We start from the raw sequence: 21109 nt of genomic DNA, 5'->3' as shown, positions 1-21109 counted from the left end.
GTAGAGCAATATCTTACTGCACTCATTATTTCATTGGCAGACTATGGGCAGTACTGTTTTGTAAAGTAAGGACCAAACTGGACCATATGTTAGCTCTGTATGTGTCTCCTTAAGCGCAGCTTTTCTTTTGAAACATCAACTGCCTGCGTGGGGTTCCAATTCAGATTGGGACCCTCGTGTGGTGGATAGAGAGGTTTTAACTCATTAGGGTTCTCATTCAGCTTGGGGAGCCCACACCAGTGATTTACATAGGGGGGAACACCCATAAGAATGAAGCTTGGGTAGCAATTTTGATGTATATTGTGGACAACGGATAAAATTATTAAGCTGGAAGAATTCTACAAATGACCAGGGATTTGGTCAGAAGTGTTTTTGACTTAGTTCTCAGCAATTCAAGAACATGGCCTTCTTGCTAAGGATGACTGTCAATCAGAACCTTGACTCTAGAGGCAGAAGTTGATGTTTCAGCAGTTCTGAACACTCATGCTAATACCTGCCCGCCCTTTGTTTCCAGTTGGCTTCTAGCCCAATTCACTGGCTTGCCAATCTGTCCTGTATATACTTCCATTGCGAAGAGGCTGGTATAAACATCTCTGCAATGTTTTTAAAGCCCTGAAGATAGTTGATGCTACAAACTGCCTTGTTGTTAACAACATGTCATTTCTGGCTAGAGAGTTAAGTTTGTAGTTAAGGCTTGTTACTACAAGCGTATGAGGATCTGGAAGGAATAACTTCCCTGAAAATAATGGGTTTCCTGGTTATGATGGGCAGATGATGCAAATATGGCATTTGCCTTGGGAATAAAAGGAAACTGACATATTGGTCACATCTCCGGGTGGTTTTGTGGTTGTAGGGGAAGCGCCTGCTCCAGGCTGGTTGTTTACATCCTGCGGGGCCAGTGGGCCTCGAGGGCCAACTCAAGCACAGTGTGACAGTGCCTACCGCAACACCAACATTTCCGTGACTGTGGAGAAAGAGGGACAGCTGCGAGGGGTGCAAGTGTGGAGAGTGCCAGCATCAAACCGCTATACGTGAGTGTCATTGTGCTGTAGCGATTGTAATAATTTTAAGGGTTTCAAATGCATTAACTCAGTAATCTTTTCAGCAACTTCATAAGATGGGTGGGCTTGTTGTTGTAACCATTAACAGTAATACTAATAATAATACATCTCCGTTCTGCTATTCCTATATTCGATGTGGGTGGGTGATTTGGGGGGTGCTGCAGCTACATAGCTGACGTCTCTTTGAAGTCTTTGATCTAAGCATGGTCTCCTTGGTGTCCCTATGAAGAGTTGGCAGCTGGAGCTGTTTGGGACCTGACTGTGGTTGTGTAGATTTCTTCCTAATTGCTTCTTCCCCCTCCCCCAGGATTTCTGCATACGGAGCAGCTGGAGGAAATGGAGCCAAGAACCACTACAAGCGATCCTATGGGGTCTTTATTTCAGCCATCTTCAAAATGGAGAAAGATGAGCTCCTCTACATCTTGGTGGGGCAACAAGGGGAAGATGCCTGTCCGGGGGTGAGGAACGGAGGTTTTCCACACTGGATGCAAGATAAAGTGTCAGATTATGACAGTGGGTTAAGGGTTAGCATATTTCCAGGATACAGCTTTCCCAGTGATGGTAACTGGGAAATGGGAAGGTGGGACAGGAAGTACCTCAAATAACTGGTTCACACTAACATGGAGGTTTGCTGCTACTTTTTGCACCAAGTGCTAACTGTATTGACTCTGTTAGCCTCTTTGGATGATGCTTCAGATGATATGAGGACCGGGGGGGGGGGGGGTTGACTAGTAGCCAGAAGAAGTGTTTGACTGTGGTTCAGATGCAGAGGTGGGTTGCATGGACACACCTGATGGTTTCTTTGTGAGGAACATAGCTGCTCTTGAGCTCATCAAAAGTTTTCTTGTACAGCCTCAGAGTGTCTGCAATCCCACAGATTATCTTGAGGCTGCATTGCATAAAGGGGTAAAACTCTGCCATCTGATCATTTGGGTGGTTGGAAGAGTTGAGAAACTTTCTGCAGCTTCCAGCTTGCTGGCTTACACTTGACAACCTCATCTTCACCTTTGCATTCTGAACATCATCTGACCAGTTCCTCCAACCCTTCAGCTGTCAATGCCTGTCGGCCCTCAATTGGCTCATCCACATTTTCGCTTGTCTCATGCTTTCTAGGCACAGATCTAAGCAGTTTTGCCTTTGCCCTGCCACTTTCCCCCCAAAACCCCACTGTTTAGCCCTAAATAGTGACAAACATCAATCAACAGAAAATCCTTTGGCCGTTTATGCCATTTCAGTGCTAAAGCTTGGGTTTAGCAGGGAAAAGCAGTCAAGCAAATGGAAGTGTGGATGAGCCTATATCCTCTGGATCATTTCCAGGTACCAAAAGACTGACTGTCTTGAAGGAGCTGGAAAGTCATACTAAAAGAAGTCATTACAGGAGGTAGCTTTATACATGCAGCGGAGTCAAGTGGTGAAGCTTTGCCCAGACTGTTAACACTTTCAAGCTGCATGTTCTCCCTGACCCCTGGATCTAAATAACATTTTACATTCCTGATGTTCTGCCTGACATTCTGCCTGCTAGGCTGTTTTTCTGGTGGTGGGAGAGTTGTATTTTTCATTGACGAGTGGGCAGTGAGAAAGGAACCACCCACTGCAGCCTGAAATGGTATAGTCCAGGTAAAGGTTTACCATCTGTAAAGGTATGAGGGGGACATGGGTGGCACTGATCTTAAAGTTGGCAGTTCGAATCTGTGCAACGGGGTGAGCTCCCATTGCTCTGTCCCAGCTCCTGCCAACCTAGCAGTTCGAAAGCATACCAGTGCGAGTAGATAAATAGGTACCGCTGCGATGGGAAGGTAAACGCCATTTCTGTGCACTATGGCTTCCATCACAGTGTTCTGTAGTGCCAGAAGCGGTTTTGTCATGCTGGCCACATGACCTGGAAAAGCTGTCTGCGGACACATGCCAGCTCCCTCGGCCTAAAGCGAGATGAACACTGCACCTCATATTTGAATTTGACTGGACTTAACCATCAAGGGGTCCTTACCACTTGTTTCTGCTAAATGTGTAAACTGGTTCTAAGAGAGGCTGAAACAACAACAAAACAGACACAAAAATAATAACCACAGCATGTCTATTTTAAAATATTGATTCTGGAATTCAAAATTGATGTGTCAGCTTGGCTCCTTTCTTCCATTTGCTTTAATGAAGCTACCACATGTCGTCCTTCAAATAAATTACATTGTTCTCCAGATTGAATTTAATTGCATTTTCTACTAAGAACATGTAGGTTTTTACACACTGGTGTTGAAAGATCAAGTCCTCATTGCGTTCAAAGGCAGCATTCCTCCCTTGCCTTAAATGGAACAACCACAGTTGAAGTGCTGTGATCTTCACACTAGAATTCATGCAAAACATATTTCTGCACAGATTGCATTTTGCTGGCTTTTGGCCTTCACTATTATTTATACAGTAGTGTCATTGCCTCATTGTCTTTGGCTCTGTATAAAGGGAAAGTAAAAATGAATTCTCCCTGCAGAGAACATGAAGTCTATAGATCAAATCTGAGCCTTATAAAACAGAGGCTTTTCGAATGCGCTAATGAGGATTTGTATAATCTCCACAAAGGCACACTAAAAAGATCAGTTAAGAATTGTCTGTCTCAAGTAAACCCAAATTTAGTCAGCCATTTATTACTCTCATGTGCTTTCCCCAACGATGACATTGGGCCCATCAAAGAAGTAAAGGCATATTAAGAGCCAGTTCACAGTTTATGTGGCAGACCAGGTTGCCACTTCTGTGCTATGCATGTCCTGGTTAATGTTGTAATGCCTAAATGAGAAATTGTTGCTGTAAATACACAGGGACATACAATGAGGACACGCTGGCTCATCAGCTTAAGAGAGAGAGAATGGAAAAGACAGGAGATTGGTTGTTTGGTTGCATTGCCTCACCAACAAACTCTCTTTCTAAAATAGCCGTTACTGGCTTGAACTGGGCTGGTTACTACTTTTCCACACTTGAAGAAAAAACAAAGTATTTAAAATTACCTTTTCTTCTAACAAGTGGTGCTGCCAGTTTGTTTGTAATCTCTCAGTTAAAATAAACAACTCCTGTCCTGCTTCAGGATCCTCAAAATGACAAGCTCACAGATGTCGTACTGCAGCGGTTCTCAAACTCCACCACCCCAAAGACCATGTGAAAGTTGCTGATGTTTCTTGGTGGTAGCAATTGTAATTCCATATAATTCAAATTGCAATATGATAGAATAAAGGAAGCAATAAAAATACAATCAAAAATCAATATGAATAGCCAATGTGATGAATATGCCATCGCCCACCTTCAACCACATATTCATAGAAATGTCACAGACCACCTCAGTGACGCTTGCAGGCCACTGGTGGTCCACAGACCTCACTTTGAGAATCCCTGCTGTACAATGTATAAGCTTATTTAAATGTGATTTACCAATTAGTTGAAATTTGTTTTAACCGAGGATTTAAAAAGAAGACCCCTTAATTAATGGGCAGTAAACCTGCCCCAAAGCACTTTGCTGGTCTTTAGCTATTCCCTCTTTTTCTCTCTCTTTCAGAGCAATGCTCAGACTGAGCAGATCTGCCTGGGGGAATCATCAGAAATTGAAGATGAGTACAAGAAAGAAAGAGGACTGACTGAATGGGCAGGCGGAGGGGGTGGAGGAGGAGGAGCAACGTACATCTTTAGAGTAAGTTCTTATGTTGCGTTTTTTCTCCAGCCTCTTTCTGAAAAGCACCTAGGAAAAGGAAAAGCCAATAGAGCAAAAGCCCATCGACACACAGCAGCACCCATGCAGAGCCTGCTGTTTTGAGTTTTTTATTCTATACCTGTTGGTGCTGAATGGGCACCGGAGGTTGCTCAAGTCTCTCTGCATTGCCATTCGTGCATTTTTCAGTCGTTTATATCCAAGTCTCCTTTTAAAACCTGGTGTCTGCTTTTGAACTGGCTGTGTTCTCTCAGTTCCTTTATTGCATTTCATGTGCTTGTGTGTGTGTGTGCTTTCTTCAGCAGCAGAAGAATGGCGCATTCGAACCTTTGCTTGTAGCGGCAGGAGGCGGAGGGAAGGCTTACATGAAATATCAGGATGGCTCCCTGGATGATATGTTCTTGGAACAGTATGTGAACAGCACAGCAGTCCCTGGAGTCAGTGGGAGGACTGGGGCAGCAGGTGAGGATCTATAGCTTATAATATATGTTAGATTTCACAGCCAAACAAACCACATCAGCAGCTTTTGGAGACCCCACCAACCTCAGCCTGCTCTTAACCAGCCACCACCTGCCTGCTTGCCTGTGGCAGGAGGCCCCTAGAATTGATGTTGGAGGCATAGACATTCTTTATGGTACTTATGTTTCACTACCTTTGCTAGTGTAAACCAGCGGATCCATCATTCCAGGGAATCACTGCAAACTTCCATTTTAAACAACAGAAATTTTAACCACTCAGGTATTTAAATCTACTCCATGCTTACATCATTAGGTAAAGGTAAAGGATCCCTAGATGGTTTAGTCCAGTCAAAGGCAACTATGGGGTTTTGGCGCTCACCTCAGTTCAGGTTGAGGGAGCCGGCGTTTGTCCACAGACAGCCTTCCAGGTCTTGTGGCCAGCATGACTAAATGCTGGTGCAATGGAACACCGTGACGGAAACCAGAGCGCATGGAAAAGCTGTTTCCCTTTCCACTGCGGCGATACCCATTTATCTACTTGCACTGGTGTGCTTTCAAACTGCTAGGTTGGCAGGAGCTGGGACAGAGCAACAGGAGCTCACCCCATCGTGGGGATTTGAAACACCGACCTTCCAATCGGCAAAGCCAAGAGACCCAGTGGTTTAGACCACAGCGCCACCCGTGTCCCTCAACTTTTGTATCATGGTTCCAAAGCAGTGGTTTTCTTAGGTTGGGAGAATGTCCCCATACAGGCATACGCATGAATCCCTGAAATACATCCCTGGTCCATTCATGTATAAGAACAACAGAACTGCTGTTAGAATTTTCTTTTGTGACCTTTGGGTAAACGGCATAACTCAGTGGCTATGCATGGCATTGAATGCAGAAGACCCTGGGTTAAGTTCCCTGCATCCCAGGTAGGCCTGGGGGAGACTCTGTGTTTGAATGCCCGGAAAACCACAGCCAGCCAGTGTAGACAGTTCTGAGCTTGATCGACCTGTGGTCTGACTCAGTATAAGGAGATTCGAACCGCCAACCTTCCGACTGGCAAGCCCAAGAGGCTCAGTGGTTTAGACCACCCACCTCACATTATTGTATCACAAAGTGATGTGTGTTATCAGCATGTAATGACAAAGTATTTGAAAGCTGTTTGTGGAATGGAATTCCACTTGCATTTATAAAAGATTTAACTTTGATGCCAGTGTCTGCCTGTGAAAGTTGTGTTCTTACTTTTAATGCACTCGCCTCTGTGTGTTTGTTATAGGTGGAGGTGGTGGTTGGGAAGATATCACCAAGTTTCCTTGGGCTGGGAAATCACTTCTGGAGGGTGGAGAAGGTGGTGAGGCCTGCCAGCAAGCTCTAGAGAAACTTCAGTGGGCCACCTCAGGTGGTTTTGGCGGAGGAGGAGGAGCTTGTACATCTGGTGGAGGAGGTGGAGGCTACAAAGGTATGCTAGACTATTTGAACTTTCCTCTATCTGGTGTTGCCCAGATGATTTGGACTACAACTCCCATCAGCCCCAGTCAGCATGGCCAACAGTCAAAGATGATGGGAGTTGTAGTCCAACAACATATGGGTGGGGAAGGCTGGGCTATACTTTAATTTCAGTGTGTGCCAGACTAAATAATCATTTCATTCAATGAAAGTTTGAAGTATCCAAAGACTAGGACAATCAGTGAACACACAAAATGGTGCATCAAGAAGGTGTGATGCAGATATTATTCTCATACCTCTACATAACAATAATATTCAAATCTACAAGCTTCGTTCTCAGTGCTGCTGCTGTCCTGGTGAACGGTGCACATAGAGCAGTATCCTTTCCATTTCTGACAAGCAGGCAAGTGTGGTGTTCTGGATTGTGTACAAATGAAAACCCACACCATAGAAATGGGGGGTATTGCAATGAATTTGGTAATCATTTGTAGCTCTCTATCTTTGCCATAGAAGCAAGGATTTGGGGGGTTAGAATGGGAGTATAACACGATATTGAGTGAAGTGACGAACAACAGTGATGTACCTGTTTCCTGGTTGCAGAACTGCAGGTTGCAGAACTGCAGATTGCAGAACTGCCGTGCCTCAGCAGCACTAAAGGGCATTGTGTAGAAAGCATCAGTAACATGTCAATACTAAAAAAGTATTGGTATAAACTGGCAACACGCCAATCCTTCCATTTGCAAATGTGGTTTTTCTTTGCCTAGGTGGCCACGCCTCTGAAGCTGATGACATCACAGCTGATGGACGGCATGGTGTTTCCTTTGTGAATCCAGCTGGGGAAGTCTTTCTGGGTCCCTTGGCAGGTGAGATGCCATCCACTTCTTTTAGCACCCTCCCGCTCGTTGTTCTGTGCTCTTTCTCGATTCTCTTGTTTCTGCAGTGTACATTCCTCGTCCACATACCCAATTAGTATCTCTTGTTTTGGGGCACAGAGGACTTTTTTAAGGAGGCTTCGTTTGGTCAGAATAGAGTATACACTTTCATAGTTACCATTAAATATGTTACTTCTGATAAATGACCCACCATAGCTGCTAGAAGGCTGTGAAAATTTATGTCCCGGGCTTTTTAGAATCGTCTAAGGGGGGTACTGTGGTCTAAACCACTGAACCTCTTGGGCTTGCCGATCAGAAGGTCAGCGGTTCAAATCCCTGTGATGGAGTGAGCTCCTGTTGCTCTGTCCCAGCTTTTGCCAACCTAGCGGTTTGAAAGCACGCCAGTGCAAGCAGATAAATAGGTATCGCTGTGGCAGGAAGGTAAATGGCATTTCCATGCGCTCTGGTTTCCATCATGGTGTTCCTTTGCTCCAGAAGCAGTTTAGTCATGCTGGCCACATGACCCGGAAAGCTGTCTATGGACAAACGTCGGCTTCCTTGGCCTGAAAGCCAGATGAGTGCTAAATCCCATAGTTGCCTTTGACTGGACGTAACCATCTAGGGACCTTTACCTTTATCTTTACCCATGCACTATCCAGATCCAAAGGGGCATATTTGTTGCCAGATGTGAAATATATTGACATTATTTTTAGCTCTCCTACCCCACTAGGTATGGGAAGCAGGTGGTGCTGTGGGTTAAACCACAGAGCCTAGGGCTTGCTGATCAGAAGGTCAGCGGTTCGAATCCCTGCAACGGGGTGAGCTCCCGTTGTTCGGTCCCTGCTTCTGCCCACGTAGCAGTTTGAAAGCACGTCAAAATGCAAGTAGATAAATAGGTACTGCTCCAGTGGGACGATAAACGGCATTTCTGTATGCTGCTCTGGTTTGCCAGAAGCAGCTTAGTCATGCTGGCCACATGACTGTACGCCGGCTCCCTCAGCCAATAAAGCAAGATGAGCGCCGCAACCCTAGAGTCGTCCATGACTGGACCTAACGGTCAGGGGTCCTTTTACCTTACCCCACTAGGTAGGAGGTACAGAATAGATAAGGGGGTATAACAAGGAAGTTCTCACTAGTCACTATCTGCCCTTCCTTGAGGAATGACAGCTGCATCATCTAGTCTGAGATGTGAGTTTAGGAAAAATCTAAACTCTAGTGTGTATCCATTTCCTTCTCATTTAGTTATGGAGAGTCATGGCGAGGTGGAGATTGATATCTACGTGAATTGCAGCCACTGCCAGTCAGGTATCTGCAAGCTGGCTCCTGACGCCCACCTGCCCATCTGTATTTGTGCAGTCGGGGCCATCTTGGCCAGTGACAATGTATCATGCACAGGTAAAACGTGGAACATCCTCCCAATATATAAAAAAATAATCCTTTCTTTGCTTTTCCTAGCCTTATACCATGAACCAGGGGAAGGGACATAGCTCAGTGGTAGGACTGGGAGCGAGCCCTGTCTGAAATCCTAGACAGCCACAGCCATTCAGTGTACACAATACTGAGGTAGATTTTCTAGGGATGCGGGTGGCGCTGTGGTCTAAACCACTGAGCCTCTTGGGCTTGCCGATCAGAAGGTCAGCGGTTTGAATTCCTGCGATGGAGTGAGCTCCCATTGCTCTGTCCCAGCTTCTGCCAACCTAGTTGTTTGAAAGCACACCAGTGCAAGTAGATAAATAGGTACCACTGCTGCAGGAAGGTAAATGGCATTTCCGTGTGCTCTGGCTTCCGTCACAGTGTTCTGTTGCACCAGAAGCAGTTTAATCATGCTGGTCACATGACCCGGAAAGCTGTCTGTGGACAAATTCTGGCTCCCTCAGTCTGAAAGCAAGATGAGTGCCACAACCCCATAGTTGTCTTTGACTGGACTCAACCTAGATTGTTTTCTGAAGTGCATCTTATAATTTGGGGTACATTATTTCCATAAAGACTCCCTTCTTGTGCATGGTTAGCGATCATATGGACTTAAAAATGATGCAGCCATTTAATTTTGTTTCATTACCATGTTTGTTTCATGGTCATTTATGACTATTGATTGCTGTTAGATTTTGCTAGGATATCTATTAGTCACCAATGTGCCCATCCTGTCATAACTACTTCTGTGGGATAGGTATACCAATGGCTGTTTGTCAGAATATCTAAATGAAACCCATCATGTTCAAAGGCTCTAGACCTCTGGTTACAAGTCTCGGGGATGGCCATCTCCATTTTGCTCTGCTGATGGAAGAGCTGGAAAACCTATAATCCTCCATAACCCTCCATGACTATGTTCTCCTCTTCTCTTCTCCAATGCCCATCAGCCCCAGCCAGCAGGATCAGCAGTCAGGGATGATCAGAAATGTAGTCCGGCAACATCAACCTAGCTGCACATTCTCCAGCCCTAATTTATGAGATCCACAGGGTCCTGTGATTGACCACAGCTAGAAAACAGAGCACTGGATTAGATGGGACTCTTGGTCTAATGTGGTTGACAGTTCTCTTTGCCAGAAACACTGCATAGGAGCTGTGGGCGTATGATGATGTAGAATTATAGTTTTGTTTTGACCAGTTCTCCGTGAGCCTATCCCAGAAGGACAACTGCCTCTCTCACTCCTCCTGGCTGTGATTGCTGTGATTGTGGTGCTTGGAATGGCTCTCACTTGCGGCAGCCTGTCGTTTGGTAAGAAGCATCAATTATACTTCTTTTGGTGCATTTGCTCACCTTGGCCATTCACATTTCTGACCTTTTTCTACCCTTTATAAAGACATCCTGTGAAGGCTGCCGAGTGTTTGGAAGACAATGTAAAAAGGTGGACTCCTCAAAGGACCAAGAGTTGCTCAGCGTCACACAGAACCTAAGCATTATTGGACTCTTTAATAAAAATAGTCGCAATAGTAGTCATAACTATATTGCATACTTATAAAAATGCAACACACTTTCCAGATAAATGCATAAACAGTCCCTGTACACAGGGTCACATTCTAAAACTCAAGATACAAAAGGGAGAGGATAAGGGAGACAACAGGATAACTGAAAATATGCTAAGTTTGCTGATACATGTACAACATGTACAACTTTTACCTCCATTGCTAGCCTTATTGGTTAGTTGAACATTGCAATGTTTTCGTCATCCTGGGGGAAAAGGGAAAAGTGGGGTGCCACAGGGTTCTGTCCTGGGCCCGTTGTTGTGCAGTGTCTTTATAAATGACTTGGATGAATGAATTGAGGGGGTGCTCATCAAATGCGCAGGTGACACCAAACTGGGAAGGGCAGCTAATGCTGTAGAAGACAGAATCAGAATTCAAAATGACCTTAACAGATTGGAGAACTGGGCCCAAGCTCACAAAATGAATTTCAGTAGGGTCAAATGTAAGGTTCTCCACTTAGGCAGGAAGAACCAGGTGCACAAATATAGGATGGGGGACACCTGGCTTACTAGCAGTACATGTGAAAAGGATCTAGGGGTCTTGGTGGACCACAAGCTTAACATGAGTCAACAGTGTGAGGTTGTGGAGGTTAGCTGAGATTCCTGCATTGCAGGAGGTTGAACTAGATGGCCCTTGGGTCCCTTCCAACTCTATGATTTCAAGTGAATGAGGTCAACCTGTCATTGCTGCCTCTGGGGAGCAAGCCACTTACAAAGATGTGGGAATAGATTCAAAGTATGGCATGTTTTAGCAGCAAGGGTCAACACTGCTGGGACAATAAATCCCATCTCTTACTTGACAGGTGTGGTATACAGAAAAGATGAACTAGAAAATCTTTGTTATAAATCTGCACTGTTTGATCAAGCTTTTTTAAAAAAGGCTTGTCTCGAAAGCCTTGAAAAAGCTCAATATGGAGGTCAAATGGCCGAAATATTGGGAAATTTTGGAACAAGATGGAGATAGACTGAAATTGCAGAGTTTTGAAAAGCTAAAAAACAAAGTGCGAGACTGGCTTCATTATTTTCAGATAATGGAGGCATTTAAATTGGACAAGAAAATTGGCTTCCAGGTGGAAAAATCAAAATTAGAAACTGAACTGTTACAACCCAAAACTAAGAATTTGTCAAGAATGTATAACTTGCTGCTGAAATGGAACACTCAGGATGAAACGGTAAAATCGGCTATGATTAAATGGGCACAAGACGTTGGACATAACATTATGTTTGCTGACTGGGAACAGTTGTGGACCACAGGTATGAAATTTACGGCATGTAATGCCTTAAGAGAGAATATTATGAAAATGATATACAGGTGGTACATAACCCCAGTCAAGCTTGCAAAAATCTATCATTTGCCCGATAATAAATGTTGGAAATGTAAAGAAACTGAAGGTACATTTTTTCACCTTTGGTGGACGTGCCCAAAGATTAAGGCTTTCTGGGAAATGATATATAATGAATTAAAAAAGGTATTCAAATATACCTTCCCTAAGAAACCAGAGGCCTTTCTCCTGGGCATGGTCGGCCAAATGGTGATAAAAAAGGATAGAACTTTCTTTATGTATGCAACAACAACAGCAAGAATACTTATCGCAAAGTATTGGAAGACACAAGAACTTCCCACGCTGGAGGAATGGCAGATGAAACTGATGGACTATATGGAACTGGCGGAAATGACTGGCAGAATCCGTGACCAGGGAGAAGAGTCGGTGGAGGAAGATTGGAAGAAATTCAAAGATTATCTACAGAAACACTGCAAAATTAAAGAATGCTAGAGTGATGTTGGATTGAAAATAAGTGGTTTCCAGCTGTACAGGATTTAAAGTTATAGATAGACTAAGATTAAGGATTAGGGTTAAAGAAGTTTAAAGAAATGGAAATTTGGCTTTTAAGAGGTAAAATTTTAATGTTATATTATATTAAGATTAAAGATTGGGATTAAAAAAGAGGGAAAGAAATTGCTGGACAAACAATTTGAACTGGAATACAAAAGAGGGAGGTATGAGGAGGTCCAGAAAATAAGTAAATTTAAAGATGGAAATGAAAAGGTGATATTGTTTTTAATTGTTCTTTTTTTCCCTCTTATATTTTGTTTTTTCTTGTTCTTTTTTTTCTTTCTTTTTTGGATTATGTATTGTGCATTTTTGAATTGTGTATTTTTCGTTTATGTTTTTCTGTTCAATCTCTTATTCAAACCTTAATAAATATCATTTAAAAAAAAAAGGGTCACAAGTTGCCTTTCTCATCAGGGATTTTACAGAAGCATAAAGACGGTATTTTTGAGCTTGATTGAACAGTGTAGCTTTTCTATTTTGTCATTTTTATGTTCTGCAGATTCACAGGTGGCTGATTTTTTTTGCAACAGAACCTCACAGTCACAAATATTTCAGGAACTAAAGTTATTTCTGCTTGAAACATTTTTGCTTAGGCAAGCCTATCCATGCATGTAGAAGTTTCATGTATTTTATCTCTTTTTAGCTTCTTTTTTTTTTTTTTTAAAGCAATTTATTAGGTTTTACAATGAAAATAAACATAATAAACAATGTAACATTTATCTTTACATATTTTCACATTTTCTTTGGACTTCCTCACATCTCCCGCTCCCATTTTCATCGTTGTAACATTTTGTCAGCAATTTATCATCTTATTTAAATTCTTATATCCCTTCTATATTTCATAATCTTATAATTCTCAAAAGGAGCTAAATTTTCACAGTCTTACTTATTTTCTTAAAAACTTCCAAATTTAGTGGTGCTCAGTTATTTTAATCTAGCATCTTATTTAGCATTCACTCAAATTACAATACTTTTGTAAATAGTTCTTAAATTTCTTCCAGTCCTCCTCAATCCTCTCTTCTCCCAGGTCACGGATTCTGCCGGTCATTTCAGCCAGTTCCATGTAGTCTATCAGTTGTATCTGCCATTCTTCCAGTGTGGGTAGATCTTGAGTTTTCCAATGTTTGGGGAGAAGTATCCTTGCTGCTGTTGTTGCATACATAAAAAATGTCTGGTCCTTCTTTGCCACCCCTTGGCCGACAATACCCAAAAGGAAAGCCTCTGGTTTCTTAGTGAAGGTATATTTAAATACCTTTTTCAATTCATTATAAATCATTTCCCAGAACGCCTTCACTTTAGGGCATGTCCACCAGAGGTGGAAGAACGTTCCCTCACACTCTCTACATTTCCAACATTTATTATCAGACAGGTGGTAAATTTTGGCAAGTTTGACTGGGGTCATATACCATCTATAAATCATTTTCATTACATTTTCTTTCAGAGCGTTACATGCAGTAAATTTCAATCCATTACTCCACAACCTCTCCCAGTCCTCAAACATGATATTATGCCCAATGTCCTGTGCCCACCTTATCATAGCCGATTTAACCGTTTCATCTTGTGTATTCCATTTCAACAGCAAGTTATACATCCTTGAGAGTACCTTAATCTTTGGTTCTAGCAATTCTGTTTCTAATTTCGATTTCTCCACCTGGAACCCTAGTTTCTTATCATTTTTAAAAACTTCTTTAATCTGAGCGTAATGTAACCAATCTCGCACTTTGTCTTTCATTTTCTCCAAACTCTGCAATTTCCAATTGTCTCCATCCTTTTCTAGTATTTCCCAATATTTTGGCCATTTAGCCTCCATATTGGGTCTTTTTCGGGCCTTGGCTTCCAAAGGTGAAAGCCACCTTGGTGTTTTATTTTCCAGCAAGTCTTTATATTTTGTCCAGACATTAAACAATGATTTTCTGACAATATGGTTCTTAAAGGCCTTATTTGCTTTAACCTTGTCATACCATAAATATGCATGCCATCCAAAGGCATTGTTGAACCCTTCCAAATCTAACACATCAGTGTCTTCAAGAAGTAGCCAGTCTTTTAGCCAGCAGAACGCTGCGGCTTCATAATACAACTTTAAGTCTGGCAGGGCGAAGCCCCCTCTTTGTTTTGCATCGGTTAATATCTTAAACTTAATTCTGGGCTTTTTGCCCTGCCAGACAAACTTAGAAATGTCTCTCTGCCACTTCTGAAAGCACTCCGTTTTGTCCAAAACCTGAAGTGTTTGAAATAAAAACAACATCCTTGGCAATACATTCATCTTGATAGCAGCAATTCGGCCTAACAAAGAAAGTTTCAATTTTGACCAACTATCTAAGTCTCTCTTGATTTCTGTCCAGCATTTTTCATAATTGTCCTTAAATAGACTTAGATTTTTTACTGTTATGTTTACCCCTAGGTATTTTACTTTTTTAACCACATTGAGTTCCGTCTCATTCTGAAACCGTTCTGACTCTGTATCAGTCAAATTTTTCCCCAAAACCTTAGTTTTCTGTTTATTTAGTTTAAATCCAGCCACCCGACCAAAATCATTAATCAATTGTAATACTCTTTTCGTACTAGGCTCTGGCTTCTGCAAGGTCAAAACCAGGTCATCTGCGAAAGCTTTTAATTTATATTGTTTCTGACCGACCTGAATTCCTTCCACCAACCGATCCCCTCTAATCATGTTCAATAGCACTTCCAGAACCGAAATAAATAACAAAGGGGAAATAGGGCAACCTTGTCGTGTCCCTTTTTCACTTTTTAGCTTCTTTTTAGTCATTTTTTAGTGTTTTCAGATCCCTGTGTTTAATTATTTTTATTGAGAATTTTAATATTACTGTAATGTTTTGTTTTATATTTTTGTAATCTGCTTAGAGGTTTTCTTGTGGCTCTCTACCAGGAATGTTTGGGAAATATTTTATAGATTGACCTCTGGGGCATTGATGACCTAGACAGGCTTGCTTATCTATGATTCAACAAAAATGATCACAATAAATGAGAAAATCCTGCCTAAAAAAACAGGGTTTAAATAGTCAAAAGAACGTCCTGGTGAAACATTGGAAAATTATTATGGGCATTACTTTGCTCTTTCCAGAGGTTGGTTATTTCAGTCTTTATCTCTGTGAACTTTTCTCTTCAGTTTATCATCATAAGAAGAAGCAGCTTGAAGGGGCCAGGGCCCGTCTCCAAAGCCCAGAATATAATCTGAGCAAAATCCGCACTTCCACTATCATGACGGATTACAACCCCAACTACAGCTTTGCAGGAAAGGCAGCCAGTCTCAGCGAACTCAAGGAGATCCCACGGAAGAACATCTCCCTTCTCCGGTAATGCAGCGCATTCTTGCTAACGTAGGAAGAGGAATCCTAGCAGAGGTTGGGGTGTTATTTTAATGCAGTGGTACCTCTGGTTACGTACTTAATTTGTTCTGGAGGTCCGTTCCTAATCTGAAACTGTTCTTAACCTGAAACACCACTTTAGCTAATGGGGCCTCCCGCTGCCGCCGCGTGATTTCTGTTCTCATCCTGAAGCAAAGTTCTTAACCCGAGGTATTATTTCTGGGTTAGTGGAGTCTGTATCCTGAAGCGTATGTAACCTGAAGCATAAGTAACCCGAGGTACCACTGTACTAGTGGCTCTGATGTCAACAGGCTAAACAGCAGGCTTAGGATGTTACCCTAATCCTGTACCAAATGCTTTGATTATACAAATAGACCTGCACAGCACTCAGTTATACCTGAAATGAAGACCATTTGTATCCACTAAGTTAGTGCAGAATGTGTTGCACACATTGCTTAAGGTTTCTTTGCATACTTTAGATTTGGATATCCTTCCCCACCTCCCCAGGTGTCAGGCTGAAACAGATGTTCAAAGGAATGAAACAGTCTTTGCATGACACTGCGAGAAAGTAGACTCCAGGCAATCCTCTCTATTCTAAGGAGTGAATTTCATAAACAGGATGCCACCACCAAGAAGGCTCTCTCTCTTCAGTTGCCACCTGCCTCATATTTGATGGCAGGGCTTTGGTTGAGATGATGATCTCATCACCAGATGATCTTATCACCAGAGCGGGCTGGTGTGTAACGGTCCTCTCTCCATTTACCATTTGCCTCACTTTTTATGAGGGAGCTCATGGAGGAACCTCAGCTGCTGATCTCAGCACATGGGCAGGTTGGGGTAGAGGAGGCATGAGTTCTTCAGATGCATGAGCAGAGGCAGAGAAATGGGAACATAGGCAGGAACTGGAATTTGGAATCATGGAGTGGTAGAATTATGAGGATCATTTAGTCCAACTCCCTGCAATGCAGGAAACTTTTGCCTACCATGGGGTTCAAACCCAAGACCCTTAGATTAAGAGTCTCATGCTCTACCAACTGTTGTTTCAGGTTTTGCCCAAATCTCATCTCATTTCTGATAAGAAACCTCTATGGGATTTAAGTAGTCTATTAATGCAGGATTGTTGTTGTTTAGCAGCAACAGTACCCTGTTTTTTCTCGGCAGCAATCTTGCTCTTTTTTGATTTGCAAAGCCACAGGGTTCCAATGGAAAGTAACAAGATTTGATTATGGCTTCCCAGTTTTATTTCCTACAAATGTGTCCCATCTTGATATTTTGAAAGGCTGGTGTCAGGGAACTGACATCGGAGCGAGAGGCGAAGGGGAGGCTCCTAGATGATGCTGGCGAAGGACCCAGCAGCAGGGGGAGAAACAGCTCAGTAGAGGGGGAAACAAATCAGCGTAACACCAGGGATAAAGGGGGGCAGATGGGGGAATCGGAGAGAGGGCTCCAGGACTCTTCACTGGACCTCAGTGAGGAGGGCACAGGTCCTCCGCTACCCACGCCCTCCCTGCGCAGAAGACTCCCGCGCAGTGAGAGGAGGAGGAGACTGGGTGTCAAACAGCTTTTATGTTGGAAGAGGTTCAAGAAACGCCCACTGACGGATTCTGCCAGCGACTGAGGCAGCCACGATGAGAAAGGGCTGTGCAGTCAGAAAGGTTTTACAAGGCTAATTAGCCTAGAGAGGCACCAGTTTACGCACGAGTAACTCATACCCACTACAGCTGGCTTTGTAAGATAATGGCTTTAAGTACGTTCTTTGGAGAGCCCAAACTGACTTTTTAAAAATCTCATGTAAAGTGGTTTCTGAGATGCTTGCCTAATAGCATTTAATACCTGGTGGCCACTGCCTTGAGGAATTTGTCAAACAAATACACACACACACACACACACACACACACACACACACACCAGGGCTGCTTGGATACTTGACTGATACTCAGTGCTTAAGTTGTATATTTGTAAATAAACATCCCAAAACAGAGTAAGATTTGAGCACTCTCTCCTCACAAGGAAAGTTACCCTGTAGCAGACAGCAGTGGATCTTCCTTCTTTTGGGAATACAGCAGTGTTTGCTGAACACACCCATGGGTTGTGCACGAGGTAATGTATGTTTTATCCCCCCCCCCCCGCTTTCAGGGCACTTGGACACGGGGCATTTGGTGAAGTTTACAAAGGAACAGTGGTTGGAATCACCGGGGATCCCAGCCCACTACAAGTGGCTATCAAGGTCGGTGTATACATTAATAAGCAGAAATAAGATTTTTGTTTGCTATTGTATTCCTTTGTGAGATCCTTATCCCACTTTTCTGCCACAGTGGTAGCGAATATGACTTACAGATCAATTAAAAACAATATAAAATACCGGTAACTCATTGGAAAAGAAACCCAGACTTAGTGTTGCAAAATAACTGTAGAAAGCATAAAGAAGCAAATTTATGTTGATGCCACCACAGAAAAGTTCCTCTCTCTGTAGAAGTGATTCAGCTAATGTCTAAAAGTGGTGGAGGGAGCACTAGGACAAGGGCCTCCAATTAAGATAATAATTGATTGATGTGTTTGGATTATTGTTTGAAGCATGGGTCTTCAAAAATGTGATCACACCTGCTTGTGAAATCAGTTTGGAAGAGGAACAGCCTTCTCAAGCAAGTCCACCTCAAATTAGGCCTTGCAACTCACCTTTGCCCTCCCTGCCAGTACTCCTACTTCCCTGATGTAAAAGCATACCTTCGAGAAGAGGGAAGGGTTATCAGGCTGAGGAGGGCTCCAAAGAGGCCCAGCAAGCCTTTTCTCTGGCAGCAAATGATACAAAGAACCACCTTTGCTACCGAGGATTGTGAAACTTGACTACAAGGCACACTTTCCAGCAGGAAATAACGTGCTATACATTTACTGCTGTGCAGGATTTTTTTCCTCCATGGGACTTGGTGGAGGGTAGAGAGGAGGAAGGGCTAGCAGAGTGACCTGTGGGGGGTGGCAGAAGGAAGGGGGCTGGGTTGGGAGCTCTCCTGCCACCAGTCCCTCCATTTCCTTGCAGTGGGAAACTGGCAGGGGAGTTGTCTAGATTCATCTGGGTTTTGTGAGTAGTCCTCGCAAAGAAAGTGAGTTCACCCCTGAAATACAGAACTAACAGAAGAAATGGAGCAAAATCGTATTTTCTTTCATCCATTTTTTATAATACAGAGACAGATTGTAGCCAGCCTTTGTGTGGGTGAGCATAAAAATTCTCCCAAAACCCACTTGAATATAAATATTCCACCCTTATTCCCCTCCTCCTCCCCTCCTTATTCCTGTTCAGAAACTCCACAGAATAGTTCCCTAAAATTCACGCTATTGTGAATCATAATATACTTTGTTATAGATAATGAGGCTTAGGTACAAGATGCGTGCAAAGGGCATCTAAGTTATAATACTGTGTTTTAAGATTTGTTTTCAGGATTGTTAGATTTTTTTATTGTATTTTAATTGTGTTAGGTTCCTTGGGGGTGTTTGCAGGATAAAACACAGGACAAAATGAAGACAAGAAATGCTCTGATTAAAGACTTCAGCTCTTCCAGCTCCTTGTTTTCTCCTGCCAGGAATTTATTTTCTTTGTAATGGGTTCAGCTTTTTCTTCTCCTTCTCAATAGACGTTGCCAGAAATCTGTTCTGAACAGGACGAGATGGATTTCCTAATGGAAGCACTGATAATCAGGTGTGTTTAAAAAAATTCTGCCTAGAAGTTAACAAAAACATAGCTAGAAAATAAAATACGTCTCAGGAGACTCTATTATCGGTTTGCTTTGTTTTCAGCAGCAGAAACCTTTAAAAGGTGCATATCGTGCTTAATGTTTAATTATTATTATTTTTTACATTTATGAGGCATTTTTGCCCATGAGGCGATTTGCAGTATAATACCACATATAAAAACAGTTAAAACAATTGCATCTATAAAAACGCTAACACAAAACAATTGCATATATATTAAAAACTGATAAATATAAAAACAGTTTAAAACAACAGCACTTACATAAAATCAATTCAGGGCCAAGATACATAGATAGTGAACCAGGATAAATATTTTAGAAGGGTTGCTGAAATTGAGTTTCCCAGTTCTCTGTTCCCTCCCCGCCCCCAGAACCGGGAATAATGCACATTGCAAATGATTGTGGACCTTGAAGAAGGGTCCTGTTGAATTTCTAAGCTCACACTGCTCAGACTGCTCCTGCTGAGAAAGTGTTGTGTAAAAACCATTGCTGTTCAGTTTCACATGCCTCCAATTCATCAATAACATTCAGTGGCTGAATGTGCTCTGTAGCATCAGCCTTCCGCATATGGAGCAATAGGAAGATGCAGGTGGGCCAGTCTTCCTGGTATGCCGTCCTCACAGCTCAGTGACTGTAGCACAGTGATGGAACGCATGATGTTTTGCCTAAAGACGATCTCAGGTTCAGTCCCATTGAAATGGATCAGGTGTAAGATGGCAGGAAAATCCTGTCTCTGCCGGAGGCCCTGGATAATTGTTCCCCCCTCAAGAGTTGAGTATACTATACTTGACTGACAAATAGCCTGACTCTGTTTATGGCAGCATTGTATATACTGCACAAATAGATATCTAGCCTATCCCTCAAAAACCCATGTCTTAAAAACAAGCTTAATTATTCCATATAGAATTTCTAAAATAACTTTCGGTATAATGAATGTTCTTTGATACCCTTTTTGAGACTCACAAGTGTGTCTAATGTCCCACCCTAGTGGCATGCCTATCTCTGAGCTTTTAATGGATGTAAAAAAAACCCAACCTGATAGACTGTATGTGCTCAAAGAACCTAGCAGCATACAAATAATATTTGTATTGTATTTGGCAGTTCAGGATTAAAGGTTTGGCTTATTCTTGGAATTCAAAGTAGCCTTCTTGCCTAGGGTTCTTTGGTTGCCTTACAAAAAGTTAAAATTACAATAAAACAAATGAAAATGAAAATGTTGTTAAACAAGAACATTGAAGCGCCATAATACAAAAGAAGCAGCAGCACTAAAGCACCATACAGGAAAATAACAGGGTCCTTTCTTGGAGCCAAAATTACATTGAGGTATGAAGCAAAGTCATTATTTCACCAGGAAAGAATTTCTAAACCCATACCACAGAAATTATTGCTGGATGTGGAACAACAACTTGCTAAAATTACTGAAAACACAGAGACCGTCAGGCTCACTAGAGCATAAGCAACACATACGGAGTGGGGATTGATCAAGGAGGCAGATTTAGACAGGACCAGAAAAATGCAAGGCAGACAGGCAAAGGAGCCAGGCAAACCAGCAGGATTGGACAGGATTCGCAGGCGACAGAGGCCTAGGAACTGACTGGCATTACATTCCCCCCAATCTTTACCTCAGAGTAAGCGCCAGTGAACAGAGTAGGATTTAATTCTGAGTAAACATGCTTGGGATTGCAGTGTAGAAACAGGAACAACAAAAGAAGACAGGAAGGTTAGGAGTATACCA

At 42.6% G+C, this 21109-nt stretch overlaps 1 protein-coding gene across 3 annotated transcripts in view; it reads left to right on the top strand.

The window, feature by feature from the left end:
• LTK (leukocyte receptor tyrosine kinase) overlaps window positions 1–21109 on the top strand; it is a 110077-nt gene that overhangs the window by 73471 nt on the left and 15497 nt on the right. For 2 of the 3 annotated variants that reach the window (XM_080996486.1, XM_080996484.1), the window contains 11 exons: window positions 854–1031; window positions 1369–1519; window positions 4594–4725; window positions 5046–5205; window positions 6466–6648; window positions 7400–7498; window positions 8750–8902; window positions 10113–10223; window positions 15433–15619; window positions 17768–17858; window positions 19258–19322. In XM_080996486.1, the coding sequence (XP_080852612.1) occupies window positions 854–1031; window positions 1369–1519; window positions 4594–4725; window positions 5046–5205; window positions 6466–6648; window positions 7400–7498; window positions 8750–8902; window positions 10113–10223; window positions 15433–15619; window positions 17768–17858; window positions 19258–19322 (1510 nt within the window). The remainder of the gene's footprint in view (window positions 1–853; window positions 1032–1368; window positions 1520–4593; window positions 4726–5045; window positions 5206–6465; window positions 6649–7399; window positions 7499–8749; window positions 8903–10112; window positions 10224–15432; window positions 15620–17767; window positions 17859–19257; window positions 19323–21109) is intronic. The other variant, XM_080996485.1, reaches the window with a different exon arrangement.

This window comes from Podarcis pityusensis, assembly GCF_964106645.2.
Source record: "Podarcis pityusensis genome assembly, chromosome: 1".
In the NCBI taxonomy this organism is placed as follows: domain Eukaryota; kingdom Metazoa; phylum Chordata; class Lepidosauria; order Squamata; family Lacertidae; genus Podarcis; species Podarcis pityusensis.
This window is presented reverse-complemented; position numbering and strand designations above follow the sequence as displayed.